Raw genomic sequence first — 21474 nt, forward strand, 5'->3', positions numbered from 1 at the left:
GCAGCACTGGCAGTATCGAACCGATTTAAAAAAAATCTCTCCTGCACAGTTCCCCCTAAACATCTCTCGTCTCACTCCTTAACCCATGACCTGTCGTTCGTGTCTCACCTGCCCTCAGTGGAAAACACCCTCCTCACATTTGCCACCTCATTACCCCTTAGAATTTTCTCCACCTCTTCACATCCCCCCACCCCATTCTCCAAAAATCCCCCTAATGTCTCCCCTTCACCCTTAACCTCTGGTCTGTAACTCACCCACCTTCAGTGGGGAAAAGCCAACCTACATTGACTCTGTCTATCCCCCCTCATCATTTTAAATACCTCGATCAGATTTCCCCTCATTCTTCTACGGTCCAGGAAATAAAGTCCGAACCTGTTTACCCTTTCCCTAGAACTCAGGTCCTGAAGACCCGGCAACATCCTTCCCTTGGAGCGGTTCACGCAACACCTTTCCAGCACCAGCAATTGGGACCAGAGTTCAATTCCCGCAAAATCTGTACATCCTCCCTGTGTCTGCGTGGGTTTTCCCTGGACACTGGTTTCATCCCTCTCTTCAAAACATACTGGGGGTTGTAGGACAATGGGTTGTAAATTGGGTGGCATGGACTCTTGGGCCAAAATGACCTGTTATCCTGCTCTCTATCTAGATCTTTAAATTTTAAAAAATATTTTTAAAAGGGTTAGTTCAGAAGGTTCAGACACTAGGTCTGTGGAGAGGTTGTAAACTGGATTCGACATTGGCCATGTGGGAGATGACAGGGTGTTAATGGACGGTCGCTTCTCAGACTGGAGGCCTGTGAATAGTGGTGCCTCAGGGATCAGTGCTGGGACCATTGTTGTTCATTGTCTCTATTAATGATCTGGATGATAATGTGGGAAATTGGATCAGCAAGTTTGCAGATGACACTAAGATTGGAGGCGTTGTGGACAGTGAGGGAGGCTTTCAAAGCTTGTAGAGGGATCTGGACCAACTGGGAGAATGGGCAAGTAAATGGCAGATGGAATTGAATACAGACAAAGGTGAGGTGTTGCATTTTCGAAGGACAAACCAAGGTAGGACGTACACGGTAAACAGTTGGGCATTGAGGAGTGCGGAGGAGCAGAGAGATCTGGGAATACAGAGATATAATTCCCTGAAAGTGGCATCGCAGGTGGATGGGGCCGTAAAGAAACCTTTTGGCATCTTGGCCTTTATAAATCAAAGTATTGAGTGCAAGAGTTGGGATTTAATTTTTAAAAAATTTAGACGTAACAGGCCATTTCAGCCCATGAGTCTGTGGCACCCAATTACATCCCATTAACCTACAACCCTCGGTACGTTTCGAACAATGGGAGGAAACTGGAGCCCCCACACAGACACTGTACTCTCACAACTGGATATGACAGGAGAGAGGAAGAGTGTGGATGAACAGAGTCCAAACATCCCTCAAGGTCGCTGTGCAGGTTGATAGGATAATTAAGGCCTGTGGGATGCTGGGCTTCATTAGTTGGGGAATTGAGTTTAGGAGTCAAGAGGTCATGTTACCACTCTACAAATCTCTGGTGAGACCCAGGTGGAGTATTGTGTTCATTTCTGGTCACCTCATTACAGGAAGGATGTGGACGCTGTGGAGAGGGGACAGAGGAGATTGACCAGGATGTTGCCTGGATTGCGAAACAAGTCTGATGAGGCAAGGTTAGCAGAACTGGGACTTTTCTCTTTGGAGCGTAGAAGGAAAGGTTAAACAGGTTCAGACTTTATTCCCTGGAGCAAAGAAGAATGAGGGAGATTTGTCGAGGTTTACAAGATTATGAGTGAAGAGGGTGATGGAGGGGTCTTTGAGGATAGAGGCTGCTTTTGAAGATCCTGCCTCGTGTTGATGTCCTTGAAGTCTTTTGCCCGTGATGTCGCTGGCCAGGTGAACGACCCTCTGGAGTTTATTCTTGTCCTGAGAGTAGATGCCTGTGTTCCAACCGGCCAGAACGCTCTATGTGGACATCCGGGCAACCTCCTGGCAAATCTCCACCATCATTCGGTCTTAACCCTATCTCGTCCTGCCACCATGGTGAGGTGCACCCATACCACTGGCCTCGCCATGGTTCTCGAAGCCCTGGTTTGCCAAGGCGAACGTGCTGAGACTCACCATGCCCACCCTCCTTCCGAACCCGAGGCATGGGTGGGTCCACAGTTCCCTCGGCCCACCCCAGCGGTTAGCAAGTGCGTACTGCCAGGGGCGGTGGGCTTGGTGAGTCAGGGTGGGGAGGGGGAATCTCATCATGAGTGGCTCCCTGATTCTAATACTATATCTCCCTCCACTCCTCTTCCCTCCCTCCCACTCTCTCTCTACCCCCCTCCCGCATCCCTCCTTTCCTCCTCTTCTCAACCCATCTCTCTTTCCCCCTCACCACTCCTTCTCTCCTTCCCTCTCCACTCCTTCTCTCCTACCCTCTCTCTTCCCATCTCTCTCTCGTTCCCCCCCTCCCCCATCTATAGTTGAGAGAAGGCGAAGATTCAATATCAACGATCGAATCAAGGAACTGGGAGCCATGATTCCGAAATCTAATGATCCGTGAGTACCTTACCGGTCTGCTCCAGTAATGGTGTGGGGGGTTTGGCGGTGGAGGGGACAGGGGGTTGTTGGGAATTTAATGTGTGATTTCATCCCTCATTAAACAATCCAGCCCTTAACAGAGTGAAGCTCCCTCCGCACCATCCCATCACACACTCCCCTGGGAGGGATCAGACACACAGTGAAGCTCCGTCCGCACCGTCCCGTCACACACTCCCCGGGGAGGGGTAGAACACGGAGTGAAGCTCCGTCCGCACCGTCCCATCACACCCTCCCGAGGGAGGGGCTGGACACAGAATGAAGCTCCCTCCGCATCGTCCTGTCACACATTCCCTGGGGGTCGGACACACACTGAAGTTCCATAGAACCATAATGCTACAGCACAGAAAACAGACCATTCGGCCCCTCTAGGTTATGCCAACCATTATCTCCCCAATCCCATTGACCTGCTCCCACTCCATCACCCTCCAGGCCTTTCCCATCCATGTATCGATCCAATTTATTCTTAAAACTCACAATCGAGCCCACGTTAACTACCCTCGTTCCACTCTCCCTCCGCTCTCTGAGTGCTTCCCCCTAAACCTTTCCCCCTTCAGTTTAAAACTACGACCCCTTGTATTTATCTCCCCCGATCTAAGTGGGAAAAGCCTCCTCACGTCCACTCTGTCTACACCCCTCATAATCTTGTAAACCTTAATCAAATTTCCCCTCATTCTTCTTCACTCCAGGGAATAAAGTCCAAACCTGTTAACCTTTCCCTGTAACTCAGTTCCTTTTTTTTTTAAATTTTTTATTTTTCACACCATAAATCACAATAGCCATGATATACACTTTTTCTTTTCCACACATTTACAGTGACTTTTTCTCCCTCCCCCCTCCCTCCTCCCAAGCCACCCCCCCATCCCCCCCCCTCTCATCCATTTTAGTTATACAATCTAGGTTGCATTAATTCAGTTAGACAATGTTGTCATTCAACAAAAATACACCAGAAATTCTACTGAGTCCATTCTTTTCTTTTCTTCTCCTTCCATCAACTTAGGTAATGTTTGTTCCCGGTAGGTTTTCGCTATTGTATTTAATGTAAGGCTCCCATACTTGTTCGAATATTTCAATATTATTTCTTAAACTATATGTTATTTTTTCTAATGGAATACATTTATTCATTTCTATATACCATTGTTGTATTTTCAAATTATCTTCCAATTTCCAGGTTGACATAATACATTTTTTTGCTACAGCTAGGGCTATCTTAACAAATCTTTTTTGTGCATCCTCCAAGTCAATTCCAAATTCTTTATTTTTTATGTTACTTAGGAGAAAGATCTCTGGATTCTTTGGTATATTGTTTTCTGTTATTTTATTTAATATCTGATTGAGATCATCCCAAAATTTTTCTACTCTCTCACATGTCCAGATTGCATGAATTGTTGTTCCCCTTTCTTTTTTACATCGAAAACATCTATCAGATACTGTTGGGTCCCATTTATTTAACTTTTGCGGTGTAATGTATAGTCTGTGTAACCAATTATATTGTATCATACGCAGCCTCGTATTTATTGTATTTCTCATCGTTCCAGAGCATAACTTCTCCCATGTTTCCTTTTTTATCTTTATATTTAAATCTTGTTCCCATTTTTGTTTAGTTTTACCATTTGTTTCCTCATTTTCCTTTTCTTGCAGTTTAATATACATATTGATTAACATTGTATCTGTAATCACATATTCAAGGTTACTTCCCTCTGGTAAACTCAAGTTGCTTCCTAATTTATCTTTCAAGTAGGATCTCAGTTGGTAATATGCCAGCGCTGTATCTCCCGTTATATTGTACTTATCTCTCATTTGTTCAAAGGATAAGAATCTACTTCCTGAAAAATGATTTTCTATTCTTTTAATCCCTTTTTTTTCCCATTTTCTAAAGGCAAGGTTGTCTATTGTAAAAGGGAGTAGCTTATTTTGCGTCAATATTAGTTTTGGTATTTGGTAATTTATTTTATTTCTTTCTACATGAATCTTCTTCCATATATTGAGGAGATGGTGTAATACTGGAGAAGTTCTATGTTGTACCAATTTTTCGTCCCATTTATATAATATGTGTTCAGGTATCTTTTCCCCTATTTTATCTAATTCTAGTCTCGTCCAGTCTGGTTTTTCCCTTGTTTGATAAAAATCTGATAGGTACCTTAATTGTGCGGCTCTATAATAATTTTTGAAGTTTGGCAATTGTAAGCCTCCTTGTTTATACCATTCTGTTAATTTGTCTAGTGCTATCCTCGGTTTCCCCCCTCTCCATAAAAATCTCCTTATTATTTTCTTTAACTCTTTGAAGAATTTTTCTGTCAGTTGTATTGGCAATGCCTGAAATAAGTATAGTATCCTTGGAAAAATGTTCATTTTAATACAGTTTATCCTTCCTATCAGTGTTAGTGGTAGCTCTTTCCAATGCTCTAAATCGTCCTGTAATTTTTTCATTAGTGGATTGTAATTGAGTTTATATAATTGGCCTAGATTTTTGTTTATTTGCACACCTAGGTATCTTATTGCCTGCGTTTGCCATCTGAATGGGGATTCCTCCTTAAATTTTGAGAAATCCGCGTTATTCATAGGCATTGCTTCACTTTTATTTACGTTTATCTTGTATCCCGACACTTCTCCATATTCCTTCAATTTCTTATATAGTTCTTTTATTGATAGTTCTGGTTCTGTTAAGTACACTATCACATCATCCGCAAACAGACTGATTTTATATTCCCTGTCTTTTATTTTTATTCCTTTTATATTATTATCTCTTCTTATCGATTCTGCTAGTGGTTCTATAGCTAGCGCAAACAATAATGGTGATAGTGGGCATCCCTGCCGCGTTGACCTGCTTAAGTTAAATTGCTTTGATACATGTCCATTTACTGTCACTTTCGCTAACGGTCCCTTATATAATGCTTTAATCCAATTAATATACTTCTCCGGTAAACTGAATTTTTGCAATACTTTGAACAAGTAATTCCATTCTACTCTGTCGAAGGCCTTCTCTGCGTCTAAAGCAACTGCTACTGCCGGTGCTTTATTTCCTTCTACTGCATGAATTAAGTTAATAAATTTACAAATATTGTCTGTTGTGTGTCTTTTTTTGATAAATCCAGGTTGGTCTAAATTTACCATTTTCGGTACCTGTTCTGCTAATCTGTTCGCTAATAGTTTAGCTATTATCTTATAATCTGTGTTTAGCAGAGATATTGGTCTATATGACGCTGGTGAGAGTGGATCTTTCCCTTGTTTTAGTATCACTGTAATTATTGCTGTTTTGCATGAATCTGGTAAGTTTTGTGTCTCATCAATCTGGTTGATTACATCCAGGAGGGGCGGTATTATTAGGTCTTTAAATGTTTTGTAGAATTCTATTGGGAGTCCATCCTCTCCTGGTGTCTTATTATTTGGTAAGTTTTTTATTATCTCTTGTATTTCTACTGTTCCAAATGGTTCTGTTAATTTATTTTGTTCCTCTATTTGTAGTTTTGGTAGTTCAATTTTAGTCAAAAATTCATCTATTTTCCCTTCTTTCCCTTCGTTTTCGGTTCGGTATAATTGTTCATAGAATTCTCTGAAGTTTTCCTTAATTTCTTTTGGATTATATGTAATTTGTTTGTCTTTTTTCCTTGTTGCCAATACCATTTTCTTAGTTTGCTCTGTCTTAAGCTGCCATGCTAGGATTTTGTGTGTTTTTTCCCCTAGTTCATAATATTTCTGTTTTGTCTTCATTATATTCTTCTCCACCTTATATGTTTGTAATGTTTCATATTTTATTTTTTTATCCGCCAATTCTCTTCTTTTGGTTGTATCTTCCTTTATTGCTAATTTTTTTTCTATGTTTATTATTTCCCTTTCCAACTGCTCTGTTTCCTGATTATAGTCCTTCTTCATCTTGGTTGCATAACTTATTATTTGCCCTCTAATGAATGCTTTCATTGCGTCCCATAGTATAAACTTATCTTCCACTGATTCCGTATTTACTTCAAAGTACATTTTTAATTGTTTTTCAATAAATTCTCTAAAATCCTGTCTTTTAAGTAGCATGGGGTTTAATCTCCATCTATACATTCTTGGAGGGATGTCTTCTAGCTCTATTGCCAATAACAGGGGTGAGTGGTCCGATAATAGTCTAGCTTTATATTCCGTTTTCCTAACTCTCCCTTGTATGTGGGCTGATAACAGGAATAGGTCTATCCTTGAGTATGTTTTATGTCTAGTCGAGTAGTATGAGTATTCCTTTTCTTTTGGGTTTTGTTTCCTCCATATGTCCACAAGTTTCATTTCTTGCATTGATTTAATTATAAATTTGGTTACTTTGTTCTTCCTGTTAATTTTTTTCCCTGTTTTATCCATATTTGGATCCAAATTCAGATTGAAATCCCCTCCTATTAGTATGTTCCCTTGCGTATTAGCTACCTTCAAAAAGATATCTTGCATAAACTTTTGATCTTCTTCGTTAGGTGAATATATATTAAGTAGATTCCAAAGCTCTGAATATATCTGACATTTTATCATAACATATCTCCCTGCTGGATCTATTATTTCCTCTTCTATTTTAAATGGCACATTTTTGCTAATTAATATAGCCACTCCTCTTGCTTTTGAATTATACGATGCTGCTGTTACATGTCCTACCCAATCTCTCTTTAATTTCTTGTGCTCCAATTCAGTTAAATGTGTTTCTTGGACAAATGCTATATCTATTTTTTCCTTTTTCAGTAAATTTAGTAGTTTCTTCCTTTTAATTTGGTTATGTATTCCATTAATATTTAGAGTCATATAGTTCAGCGTAGCCATTTTATATTTTGTTTATCTTCTCTTTCCGTTTTTTCATCATTACCTTTCCTCCTTTTCCATTTCTGTTTTCTTATTTTCAACTCTTTACCAGACAACATTCCTACAACATCCAACATTTTCCTTATTCTCCTATTTCTATCTTCTTTATCCCCAATCTCCCCTTCCCCTCCTGAGTTGCCCTTTATCCCTTGTCGGACAACCACATCTCCCCTCTCCATTTGGATTTGCGAATCCACTCGCAAGCGTCAACTGATTTTGCAGTGACCGCTCTTTTCCCCCCACCCAGCCCCCCCCAGAAAAGATTTCGTTTTTTATATGTCACAAAGGTCACTCTTTTAGTTCCCTCCTTATTCTCTCTATTCCATTACCTTCCCTTATTAATTCTTGTCTATACTCTCTATGTTTTCCTCTAATTACAGATACTTTCACATATGCCCATTGTCTCTATTCACTCTTATACCTCTTTACCCGCATACATATCAATCGTGGTCATTTTTACCCTCCTTACCCGTCTTCATCCCTCAGTCTATTTTTGTCTTTACCCACATACATATCAATCGTGATAATTTTTGCTCTCATTACCCGTCTTCATCCCTCAGTCTATTTTTGTAATTGTTCTGCAAATTTTCGTGCTTCTTCTGGATCTGAGAATAGTCTGTTTTGTTGTCCTGGAATAAATATTTTCAATACCGCAGGATGCTTCAGTGTAAATTTATATCCTTTCTTCCATAAAATCGCTTTTGCTGCATTGAACTCTTTTCTCTTCTTTAGGAGTTCAAAGCTTATATCTGGATAAATGAAGATTTTTTGCCCTTTATACTCCAGTGGTTTGTTGCCCTCTCTTACTTTTTCCATTGTCTTCTCCAGTACCTTTTCTCTTGTAGTATATCTTAGGAATTTTACTACAATAGATCTTGGTTTTTGTTGTGGTTGTGGTTTAGGGGCCAATGCTCTATGTGCCCTTTCTATTTCCATTTCTTGCTGTAGTTCTGGACATCCTAGGGCCTTAGGGATCCATTCTTTTATAAACTCCCTCATATTCTTGCCTTCTACATCTTCCTTAAGGCCCACTATCTTTATGTTATTTCTTCTGTTATAATTTTCCATTATATCTATTTTTTGGGCTAGTAATTCTTGTGTCTCTTTAGTTTTTTTATTAGATTCCTCCAATTTCTTTTTTAAGTCTTCTACCTCCATTTCTGCTGCTATTGCCCGTTCTTCCATCTTGTCCATTTTTTTCCCCATTTCTGTTAAGGTCATATCCATTTTATTTATTTTCTTTTCTGTGTTGTTTATTCTTCTTCTTAAATCATTGAATTCCTGTGTTTGCCATTCTTTAAATGACTCCATGTATCCTCTAACAAGAGCAAGTACCTCCTTTACCTTGCCTATCTTTTCTTCTTCTATTTCCCTGTACTCTTCCTCTTCCTCTTCTTCTTCCTCTAGGTTGACCATCTGTTGTTTCTTTGGTGCCCTTTCCTCCTCTTCTTTCTTGTTTCCATTGTCTTCTATGTTCTCTTCTTGCTGCAGGTGTTCTGCAGCTGTCGTTGCCGGCTGTGGAGATCGACTCCCCAGCTGGTCCCCCCTCCCGTCGTTGTGTTTTTTTTCATGCGCATCGCGCATGCGCGAGGAGTCGCGCATGCGCGGTTGCGCACTTTTACTCGGCTCTGTGAGCCATTGTTGTAGTTCTCTTTCTACCGACCTGAGGTAGTGGGGTCTTCTCTCCACAGCGGGCCTCTTCGGACAGGTAAGGCCTTCACCTTTTTCCTCCGTTGTCTTCTCTTCCTCTCTTCTTTCCGTTGATTTTGATTTTTCTCCTTTTGTCTCCATCTTCTTTCCACCTTTATATTCACTTTTCTTTAACTTTTATTTCTGTGCCTTTGTATTTTCTCTTGTTTTTCCCGACTTTTCTGGAGAGGGCTGGAGTTCACCGTCCGGCCACTACTCCATCACGTGACTCCCCCCCCCCTGTAACTCAGTTCCTGAAGATCTGACAACATCCTAGGAAATCTTCTCTGGACTTTCTATTGGTCGCCCAAAACTGTGCACAATTCTCCAAATTTGGCCTCATCAATGTCTTAAAGAACTTCAGCATAACATACCAACTCCTGGACTCAATACTTTGATTGATGAAGGCCAAGATGCCAAAAGCTCTCTCAATGACCCTGACAACCTACAACGCCACTTTCAGGGAATTATGTCTCTATATTCCCAGATCCCTCTTTTCTACCGCACTCCTCAGTGCCTGACCATTTACCATGTACGTCCAACCTTGGTTTGCCTTTCAGAAATGCATCACCTCAGTTGTCTGCATTAAGCTCCATCTGCCACTTTCTGGCCCATTCTCCCAGTTGGTCCAGATCCCTCTGCAAGCTTTGAAAACCTTTCTCGCTGTCCACAACGTCTCCAAACTTTATCATCTGCAAACGTGCTGATCCAATTTCCCACATTATCACCCCTCCGCACCAACACGATCAGGAAGCCAGAGGCCCCTTCAGGTGCCCCTTTTTACCCTCAGAATCCCAGCTCCGCCACCCGGTCGCACGAGCCGGTCTCCTGCAGGCTGTGCGTGTTCCCCCGTCCACGAGTCGCCCGTGTGTCTCCCTCAGCCACTGAGCCCCTCACTGCTCCACCACTGTAGTCACCATCCCTGCAGTGTTGTTACCTCTGCTTCTCCTTCTCCTATTTTCTGGTGTCCTATGCCTGTCCGCTGCGTCTGCAACCCCACAAGCTCACTGGTGAGACCCAGTGGTTGTGGGGTTTTACTTACAAACACTGTCGGCCTCTTTAATGGGCCGTTTAAGACGTGTACGGAGCTGACAGCATCATGACAAGGCGGTTGGACCCTCTGGAGCAGCGTGTTTGTCTCCACGCCCCACTCTCCCTGGGTCCACACCAACGGCTGCAATGCTGTTTCACCTAATTCCTTCAGAAAAAAGTCCCGTTATGATAAAATCAGAAGATATAGGAGCAGAAATAGGCCATTTAGCCCCTCGAGTTGCCCCCTTTCCATCATGAGCTGATCCCTTGTCGCACCCAACCCCACTGCCCGGCCTTCTCCCCGTAACCTTTGACACTCTCGCCTGATCAAGAACCTCTGCCTAAAACACACCCAACGATCTGGCCTCCACAACCGCCTGTGGCCACAAATTCCACAGATTCACTGCCCTACGGCTGAAGAAATTCCTCCACATCTCTGTACTCATCGGGCTCCCTTCAACCCTGAATTTGTACCCTCTTGTCTGAGACTCTCCCATCACATGGTAAACCTTCCTGCATCTACTCTATCCACGCCTTTTATCGTTCAGAATGTTTCAGTGAGATTCCTCTTCCACATGCACTCAGTCATGAACATGTACTCATGCACACACATACACTACAGACACACCCCCACCGCCGCACACCCCCACCGCCGCACACCCCCACCGCCGCACACCCCCACCGCCGCACACCCCCACCGCCGCACACCCCCACCGCCGCACACCCCCACCGCCGCACACCCCCACCGCCGCACACCCCCACCGCCGCACACCCCCACCGCCGCACACCCCCACCGCCGCACACCCCCACCGCCGCACACCCCCACCGCCGCACACCCCCACCGCCGCACACCCCCACCGCCGCACACCCCCACCGCCGCACACCCCCACCGCCGCACACCCCCACCGCCGCACACCCCCACCGCCGCACACCCCCACCGCCGCACACCCCCACCGCCGCACACCCCCACCGCCGCACACCCCCACCGCCGCACACCCCCACCGCCGCACACCCCCACCGCCGCACACCCCCACCGCCGCACACCCCCACCGCCGCACACCCCCACCGCCGCACACCCCCACCGCCGCACACCCCCACCGCCGCACACCCCCACCGCCGCACACCCCCACCGCCGCACACCCCCACCGCCGCACACCCCCACCGCCGCACACCCCCACCGCCGCACACCCCCACCGCCGCACACCCCCACCGCCGCACACCCCCACCGCCGCACACCCCCACCGCCGCACACCCCCACCGCCGCACACCCCCACCGCCGCACACCCCCACCGCCGCACACCCCCACCGCCGCACACCCCCACCGCCGCACACCCCCACCGCCGCACACCCCCACCGCCGCACACCCCCACCGCCGCACACCCCCACCGCCGCACACCCCCACCGCCGCACACCCCCACCGCCGCACACCCCCACCGCCGCACACCCCCACCGCCGCACACCCCCACCGCCGCACACCCCCACCGCCGCACACCCCCACCGCCGCACACCCCCACCGCCGCACACCCCCACCGCCGCACACCCCCACCGCCGCACACCCCCACCGCCGCACACCCCCACCGCCGCACACCCCCACCGCCGCACACCCCCACCGCCGCTCACCCCCACCGCCGCTCACCCCCACCGCCGCACACCCCCACCGCCGCACACCCCCACCGCCGCACACCCCCACCGCCGCACACCCCCACCGCCGCACACCCCCACCGCCGCACACCCCCACCGCCGCACACCCCCACCGCCGCACACCCCCACCGCCGCACCATTTACTTGTTTGGCTCCTGTGAGCTGAGCCTAATTTCTCTCCCTTCCCATCTGCTCCTCCTCAGAGAAGCACGCTGGAACAAGGGCACAATCCTCAAGGCCTCCGTGGACTACATCCGCAAACTACAGAAGGATAGTAGCCGCTCCAAGGAGCTGGAGACCCGACAGAGGAAGCTGGAGCACGTCAACAAGGCCCTGTTACTGAGGATACAGGTGAGGGACAATGACTGTCCAAGTTACCCAGAGTACTTTGCCAGACTGGAAGGGGGCCTATTTGATGTCTCCCCATCCACCCTCTCTTTCCTCATTCTATCCCCCTCTCTCCTCACTCTTCCCTTCCCCCTCTCCCCTCTCTCTCTTCCCTCTCCTCTCTCCCCTCTCCTCTCTCTACCATTCTCTCTCCCCCTCCTCACTTTCCCCCCCTCCCCCTTCCTCTTTCTCCCCCTCACACTCTCTCTCCTCAGCCCACTTTCATGTTCTCTCTCTTCCTCCCCCCTGATGGCTCCCCATTCTCTGCTACCCTGGAAAGTTGCCTTCACCACACCCTGCCTCCTGCAAGGACTCCATTCCCTTCTCTCAATTTCTCCGTCACATTCTTCCAGTCCAGAGCTTCCAAACTGTATGGCTTCTTCCACAAACGTGGCTTCCCCTCCACCACCATCAACTCAGCCCCCACCATCTCCTGCTCATCTGCCCTAACCCCCTCTGCCCCCACCAGCCTCCACATCCAACACATCATCTGTTGGAATTTCCATCACTTACTACAGGACCCCACCCCCAGACTCACCTTTCCCTCTCATCCCCTCTCGGCCTTCTGTAGGGACCGCTTCCTCCGCGAGGCCCTCATCCCAACTCGTAGGAGGCACCCACACCCCATCCCCCACCATGGTCTGGGGATCCAAATAGGCCTTTCAACCAGAGGACTGATTTACTGCATCCGGTGCTCCCTTTGTGTCCTCCTCTACATTGGAGAGACTGGTCGCTTCACCCAAAACCTCCTCTCCGTCCACATCAGTGTCAGGGATCGCCCAGCGGCTGACCACTTCAATTCCGCGCCCCACTCCTGTGCTGGCCTCATGTTCTGTCCCACCAAAACCACCCGTAAACGGGAAGAGCAACACTTGATTTTCAGTCTGGCATTAACATTGACATCTCCAGTTTCTGGTAGCCCTCCAGCTCTCCACCCCCTTCCCTCTCCAGTCACAGAGCCCTCTCCCCGTTTGCTGCTGTGCTCTCCCTCCCTGATCTATCCATTACCTCCTCCCTGTGGGACCGCGCTCCTCTTCCTGCCCCTCTTGACCATCTGGTTCGGGCACCTGCCGACATTTTGCTCAACACCTTGGTGAAGGGCTCAAGGCTGAAACGATGGTTCTGCATCTTTGCTACATAAAGGACATGGTTTGACCTGCTGAGTTTCTCCAGCGTTGTGTGTTTCTACTTCAACCGCGGTGTCTGCAGACTTTCACGTTTTACCTCTTGGCCTATCTCACCACATCTCTCTCTCTCTCTCTCTCTCTCTGGGCAGGAGCTGGAAATCCAGGCCCGGGTGCATGGCCTGTCACTGGGCTCGCCGACAGGACTCAGCGCCGCCCCTCTGGGCCCTCAGCCAGTGAAGCAGGAGGAGCCCACAGCCCCTGGCAATGTTCCGGCTACAGACATGGAGCTAGGACTGGGCATCGGTGATAGCCTGGGTCTCGGGCTGGGCTTCGACCCCCTTGCTGAGCTGCCATACCCTCTCAAGCTGGACTCAGGCCTGGCCGACGTGTTGATGGACGACTCCCTATCCCCTGTGGGGTCCCGGGACCCCCTGCTCTCCTCTGTCTCCCCTGGCGCTGGCAGATTTGGCCTGGACGAGGACCCTGGGGCGTAGGTCTCTCCCCCAGGGCCTGGCGCCCTGGTTGATCCTTCCCCCCACCCCCCCCCAATCCCAGATTGGGACAGATAACACCCATCTCCTCCTCCTGGGGCCCCAGGGAGAGGATTTGACCTCCACCATCCCATCCCGGAACACTAAGAGCTGGGATTCAGCCCCCTCTGTTCTCCCTCCCTCTCTCTCTCCATCCTGTCCCGGCCCCACCCTCTACTCACCAGGTCTTTCCTCCACTCCCTGGGGGGGGGGGGCTCCCTGATTCCTGCCCCTCCTTCATCACAAACCCCCCTCCCCCATCCTCAAGGGGTTTGTAACTCTCTGCCCCTTGTCCTGCCCTCTGTCTCCCAGAGACTCTCCCCTGTTCCCCTTCCCAGTCTCCCTGAGACTCCCCTCCATCTCTCCCACCCGTCAGTCCCCTCCCAGACCACCTTCCTCCCTCCCCTCCTTCTCCCTCAGACCTCCCTTCCTCTCCCCCTCAGACAACCCAAGCCCTCCTCCCCATCCCCCTCAGACTCTCCCAACTTGTTTCCTCAACTCCCTTTCTCCTCCTCCCTCCCTCATCACCCTCCATCTCCTGTTCCTCCCTCTCACAACCCCCGGCCCCTCCCCAAAACATACACACTCTCACTAACACACACACATGCCCTCTCACACACACACACACACACACTACCCCCACACTCCCTGCTGTCCTGACCCTGGATGAGTCTCAACTCCCCAAGTCCCACCCTACATGCAAGTCCCGGACCCTTTGACCCACCTTCGGCCTTGGAGGGACATGAGGGTGAGGAGGAGACGTGGAGAAGGGTGGGGGAAGCAGATGGGGGAGGGGCTGGGGACTGAGGAGAGGGGAGGGTGGGGGTGGAAGGGGAGGGGGAAGGATGGGGAGAGGAGGGGAGTGATTGGGGAAGTGGACATTTGACCAAGCAGCCCCTCCCTGTTGAGATAGAGTTGGCGATGGGACCACATACACTAACAGGCTGCTTCCAAGGAGATTGGAGTTTTAACAGCGCACATTTTGCTCAATGTAAATGCTTTTCTCCACCAGCGTTCATTTATACATCTCTGCAATAAATTTTATACACTTTCAACTGTTCCCCCCAATTATTGGGGGGTGGGGGGAACTTTACCTCTTTGAACTGATCTCTCCCACCCACACAGATCCCACCTGCTTATGTCCCTTTAAACCTGTCATATCCTTGGATCCATCTAATTACTTCCTAAACTCTCATAACTGTTGACCCCCTCCTCCAGGTGCCCGTTCCTTCACCCCCCCCCCCCTCCACCAGCTCTCTAGTGCTATCGATCAACCACATTAGACTGAGGGACGTGATTAATAGGCTTTAATCACCTTAAGACATCAGCATGTCTCACACGTTGCTGGTCCAGTTCCAAGGTAGATACTGAGGGAGGTGTTTGGGCATAATAGCCTTTACGCTTCCCCTCCCCTTTTCTGGGAGGGGGAGTCACAGGTTCAGGGAGTGGACCAGCCCCTACAGTACATAACATGCAGTGGTTGCATGTTTGGAACAAAGTCCAGCAGGGTGAATGTTCATCACAGGTTTAGCCTGTCCCGTGGACTAGTCTGTTGCTGCGACCGTCGTTGGGTTTGCTGTGGTTCGGCTGCTGGTTCCCAGGTGGTGTCTAGAGCGATTGCCTGTGCCTCTAGTGGCAGGGGTGGGGGTTAGTAGGACTGCGGGGTTGCTCAGCCTAGGGTTGGGGGCACAGCGCAAGGTCCAATTAGTGGGGCCGGTAAGCCGGGGTTACTGTGAGGGGATGTTGATTGGTTGATGGAGGGTGTCCCCTGCGTGCGCCAGATCCCAGATCCTGGTATTCTATGTAAGCAGATTGGGGGTTCACGAGGGAGAGGTGGACCTTCTCAATCTTGTGGTGTCTGCTGATGTCCTTACTGAGCAGGACGGGCTGGGGCTGTCAGCCTTGACGGCAGTGTGGCTTCCGATGGTACTTCCTGAGGAAGGAAAAGAGCCTTCCATGCAGCATCCTTTTAGTAGCGGAACAGAGGAGCACCCCAGGAAGGTCGTCTTACCACCGGGAGTTGGGCAGGCCTTTTGACCTGAGGGTTAGGACTGCCTTCCAGACGGCGCCGCTCCCCAGGGCTTCTTGCTCGTGGCTATGTCCTTGGCCAGCGTCTACTGGCGCAGCCCCTCGCTCATAAATGAGGGTCCCCAGTTGCTATAGCAGGGGTGTCTGAACTGTGGTCATGGACGTGTCCGGGCAGGGGATGGCGAAGGACAAGTGGGAGTGTTCGTCAATGATATTCAGGAAGTGTCTGTTCCTGTTAGTGGATGGGAGGGGGCCCTTGAATCCATACTCAGACATACAAAGGGGCAGGTGGCTTTGTTGAGGTAGGTTTTGTCTGACTGGTAGAATTGGGGTTTACACTCGGCGCAGACCGAGCAGCACCGGGTTGGCTCCCTGATGTCCTCGACCGAGTAAGGGAGGTTGCGGGCTCTAACAAAGTGACCTGGTGACCCCGGGATGGCAGAGATCATTATGGGCAACTTGGAGAATGGTCCAACTGTGTGTTGTCCCCCAGGACAGGGCATCGGGAGTCTTGTTGAGCTTCCCTGGCCAGGTCAAGATCTCGTACTAGTTGGTGGTCAGCTCAATTCTCTCCCTTAGGATTTTAATTTTTTCCCCCACTGTTTGTTATTAAATGTAAAGGTGACTGCACGTTGGACACTCAGCAGGGTGAATGGTTTTCCAGCCACGTTGTGCTTCCAGTGGTGGAGTTCAGGGCCCTTGAGGGGTCAGGGGGGAAAATGCCACATGCCTGCCCACCTGGTTCAGCGTGGCAGCCAGGGCAAAGTTGGAAGCATCACTCTCCACCTGGAGGGGGGTGGATTTATCCACAGAATGCATCGCTGCCTTGGCAATGTTGCCCCTGATGCCGCTTGGGCTTCTGGCGACAGAGGAAAGGTGGCTAATTTCACCAGGGGGATTTCACCAGTTTCAAAAGAAGCTCAAGCACCTTTTCAGGGTCTTGAGGGTCTGGGGTAATGGGAGCTCTGACATACAGTTAGGATTGGGCCAAATGAGGCCATTCTTCAACACACAGCCCAGAATGGCCAGCATGACATTTGCCCCTAATTTCTTCCCCTTGAACAGGGACCTCAAGGTTGCTGTGCAGTTTGATAGGATGGTTAAGAAGGCCTGGGGACGCTGGGCTTCATCAAACAGGAGATTGAGTTCAAGAGCATCTGGCAATTGCAGTTGAGGGATTCACACTGGGCGGCGGATGGTCGGAGACTGAGGTTGGGAGACTCGCACTGGGGTGGGAGACTGAGGTCGGGAGACTCGCACTGGGGTGGGAGACTGAGGTCAGGAGACTCGCACTGGGGTAGGGGATGGTTGGAGACTGAGGTCGGGAGACTCGCACCGACCGGGGTGGGGGACAGTGGGAGAGAGCTCGGGAGACTTGCGCCAGGGTTGCTGGACACTGGCTCGAGACTGGCTGGAGGGGTACCAGGTATCGGAGACGGGATGTGAGGGGGAGCACGGAGGGCACTGAAGGGTCCCTGACGGTGTCAGAGATTCGAATCTGGAGCTCGGGTTTGGACTGGGCTCTGTGGGAGCACTGGCGGCGAATCCATGGGCACTCAGTAGGTGGGGGGACACTCTTTTGCTTCTCTCTGACTGTTAAGAGGCACTTCAGATAATTCCTGCTGGTGGTTATTCTGTCCCCCTTACGGCAGGGTAAAGGCAAATTTTGTGTAATACAACATGGTCCTTATTACATTCAATAAATTGAATCTTGAGTCGAGGCTCTGTAAATCTCTGGTGACACCACACTTAGAGGATTGTGTTCAGTTCTGGTCACCTCATTACAGGCAGGATGTGGAAGCTACGGAGAGGGGGCAGAAGAAATTCACCAGGACGTTGCCTGGATTGGCAAGTCTTTATGAGGCAGAGCTGGGACTTTTCTCTTTGGAGGGAAGAAGGATGAGGAGAAACGATCAAGATCAACAAGATTCTGAGAGGCGTCAATTGGGTGGATGGTCAGCGCCTGTTTCCCAGGGCAGGATCAGCAAACACCAGAGGACGTGTGTAAAGTGAAGGGAGGGAAGATTAGGGGTAAGTTTGTTTACACAAGGAGTTGTGGGGGCTGGAACATTAGGGGGAATTTAAAACACTTTGACACATGGATGCAGAAACAACAGAGGGTTATGGGTGTGAGGGAGGGAAGGGGATGATGGTTGGGGATGTTTCTATAGGTTATAACATCAAGGGCAGAAAGGCCTGTATTGGGAAGGTCCTTCCTCTCTCTAATCACCCCTTCCTCTCTTCCTCTCCCCCCCCCCCCCCCCCCCACCCCAGTGTCTCTTGTCTCCATCCTTCCAGCTCTCATTTGTTTTCCTAATTGGAGAATGCCTTCCTCAGTCCCTTCCCTTCACCCCCGGCCTCTGGATCTGCCCAAGACGATGGACCCAAAACTCCCAGCATCTTTTCCCATGTCCATATATATTTATTTGCAGAATGCGTTTTATGACCAACAGACCTTGGCTTTGGTGACTTACTGGGACTCTTCGCCTGCCACCGCTACCTTGTCTGGCTTGGAGGAGGTAATCTTTCACCAAGAAGGGCATGTCCTGTTGGACGTCGCTCACCACATCCCCTCGCCCACACCTCCTCCGGAGTCAACGGAGGCTCGCTATGACGAGGCAAACCATGGAACTTCAGGGGGAAGTCAGGAGAATGCGATCCAGTCCTCATCGAAGGCCCTGCAGTGGAGCAGACCTCAGGGATTTGGAACTCCTGGGTGCCAGAGCACCGGCACTGGGCTGAAGGAGTACCCGGCATTGGAACTGGGATGCAAGGGGGAGCTGTGGGTGCTGGAGGGCTTCCTGACTGTGTCAGAGGTTCGGATCTGGGGTTTGGGTGGCTGATAGTCTGTGAGGCTGTGGGAGCACCGGAGGCAAATCCACAGACACCCAGTGACTCTGAAGGAACTCTCTGCTGCTCTTTCTCTGACTGTGAGAAGCACCGGGCAATTTCTGCTGATGGCAAATCTTAGTCTGCAGGCTAAAGCAGGTTCATGTAATATCGCACTGTCGTATTTCATGACTATAACACAATCTTTGCCATTGGAGAGAGCAGCAGCAACAATCACCAAAGGTCTCACCACTATTACGAGCTCCCGTTTAGTAAAATGGGATTCTCACTAAGGGATAGTATAAATAGGAGGAACTGATTGGTCACAGTTAACATTTCACACTAGCACGAGTCACAGCCCAGCAATAATTCTAAACATTAGAAGGACTGAGGGAAGGTTTGTCAGTTTGTTCCAGATTCGATACGTTTTCAAAGACACTGATTTTATAGGGGAGAACCATTCTGACTGCTGGAGAGAAAACAGCTTGTTGAAAGCAGCTTGTGGCTAGACATTCATGGAATTCAGAACAAATCATGCTCTGTGAATAACTGGGCCTTTTCTTTGGATTGACCTGTGCCAGTAGGTCTTTTTGGGAAGCAATGTGCTTCATTTTAAATGTGACTAACAGTGAAGTTACTTGGAGAGACCAGTGCCAGGGTCTTGGAAGCCTTCATGGAGGTCGCCCAGTTCGAGTCTCCCCAACAGAAGGACCAGGAGTTGTGATGGACATTTCTTCAAAGGCAACACAAGGTGAATCCGTGAGTTGCAACTCCAGTCTTCTCATCAGTTCAACATTAATTCTGGGTATCGAATTTCAAATACCTAAACTTCAACAGGGAATTTGTTTTATAATCAATTTTCAAAATTCTTGATTGATTTTGATCTGAAAGCAAAAAAAAAATCAATTCTAGAACATTTTAAATCTATTAGAATAAAAGGAATAATCCCCTGTCTTCGGGTGTATCCTTCTCCATGTATCAATTAAATTTAAACCCATAATTAAAAATAATGTTTTAGCCACTTTTGATTTAACTATAGTTCTTGATGATCTGCCCAGCAAACGTTTCAAACAAAAATTGAAATCACCACCTACTAAAACATTTTCATGGACATCTGCTAAATTTTTTTAAAGTACCTCTGATCATCTGCACTTGGTGTGTGTATGTTTAACAAAGTCCATTCCTCAGAAAATATTTGAAAATGTACCATTACTTATCTACCCACTGGATCTGTAATTACATTTTGAATTTTAGCTGGTAAATTTTTCTTAAATAAAATTACCACTTCGAGTTAAGTGAAGAAAAAAAACTACCTGATCTACACATTTTAATTTCAAATGTTCTTTCAATTAAACGAGTCACTTGTTTAAAAAAAAAGTGATATCTACTCCCAATTTCTTAATATAGGTCAAATTTTACTTTCTTTTTATTGTTTTGTTCATCCCATTAATATTGCAACTCAGAATCTTAACTGCTTTATTTATTTTCATTATCTATACATTTCATAAAATTCCTTTCCATCACTCCTATTCAGGAAGGGTTCCCACAAATTAATTTTGCCCTGAGCGTCAACTTCTGCAATCCAAAAATGTCAAAATTATTTAGAGTAAACACATAGTTTTTATAAAAAAAGATAAAACAACCCCCACTCCCCACAGAATGTCAGAGATTCTAACATTACCACCCTCCATTTTATGGTTGTGATCAAACCATGAAAACACACGTAGCCATCAGAAATCAATAAACATATCCCCCTGACCCCTGCAGGGGGGGGGGGGGGAACATTTTCTGTTTAACCAACAATTCTTCCCCATATGAAATTTCTTCATCCATCAAGAAGAAAAAAGGGGGAATTCCCCCCCCCCCACCCCCATACATCAGGCTCATTGCAACAAGTCAGCATCTTTTGCTACTTGAATTTCGGACAAGGTCTCCACATACTCTTCAGCCAGTACATAACTTGTAAAAAACACATTCTGCTGATCTGGCAAAAAATACTTTCAGAGTAGCTGTTGTTACAGGTTATATTATATTTTATATTATGTTTTTTAAAAGGGACAGATTGTGTGGGGGGGGGGGGTGGGGTAGTGTAGGTCACCACAAACAGATACTTACACTTCACATCTCATTTAAAATGCAAAAGCTTTGCTGAAGCCAGGCATTTATATCCGTGACTTTCCAGAGACAATGGAACTCCTTTGGAAGGAACTTCAGAAGCAGGTGCAAATGAAAAAGTCCAGGCTCAAGTGCTGATAAAGATTTTTCAAGGATTGGGTTTGGAGCCTTTGGAGGGGTTCTGGTTTTTACAAGTAGAGAGAGAAGTCAATTCTGCAGTGGCTTTCGAGGCTGTAACATAACAAGCTGGCAGCTTGTTGAAAAACCTTATTTTGAAGATGGGTTGTGAGTTCAACCTGTTCAAATCCCTTGTGGTCCATACAAGAGGAAATGGCTGGCTGGAGTGTTTCTCCTGAAATAAGGGCAACAAGAGGAACTCTGTGGTGACCTGGAAAAAGAGGTTATCATTTGGAAAACCCACAATAGGGCAAGCTTCTTTGGGAAGACACTGAGTGGCTGATTGTAGGGAATCAGTTTGTGTCCCACAAGCAACAAGTATCTCTGAACAAGAAACTTTTCTGAACGTACACACATTACAAACACGAGGAGAGGGGTTGGGGGAGAGGGGTATGAAGGGAGGGAGAGAGGAGGAGGGAAAATGAAGGGGAGAGCGGGAGGGAGAAGGGAGAACGGGAAAGGGAGGGGGAAGGTGATGGGGAGAGGGAGGGGGATGGGAAAAGGAGAGAGGGGG

At 48.2% G+C, this 21474-nt stretch overlaps 1 protein-coding gene across 1 annotated transcript in view; it reads left to right on the plus strand.

The window, feature by feature from the left end:
- Positions 1-14866, plus strand: part of LOC138759116 (microphthalmia-associated transcription factor-like) — a 37589-nt gene extending 22723 nt beyond the window's left edge. The window contains exons 8-10 of the mRNA XM_069929053.1: positions 2473-2548; positions 11971-12118; positions 13431-14866. Coding sequence (XP_069785154.1) covers positions 2473-2548; positions 11971-12118; positions 13431-13775 — 569 coding nt within the window. The 3' untranslated portion in view covers positions 13776-14866. The remainder of the gene's footprint in view (positions 1-2472; positions 2549-11970; positions 12119-13430) is intronic.
- Positions 14867-21474: the final 6608 nt, after the last annotated feature.

Source organism: Narcine bancroftii, chromosome 3 (assembly GCF_036971445.1).
Source record: "Narcine bancroftii isolate sNarBan1 chromosome 3, sNarBan1.hap1, whole genome shotgun sequence".
Lineage (NCBI taxonomy): Eukaryota > Metazoa > Chordata > Chondrichthyes > Torpediniformes > Narcinidae > Narcine > Narcine bancroftii.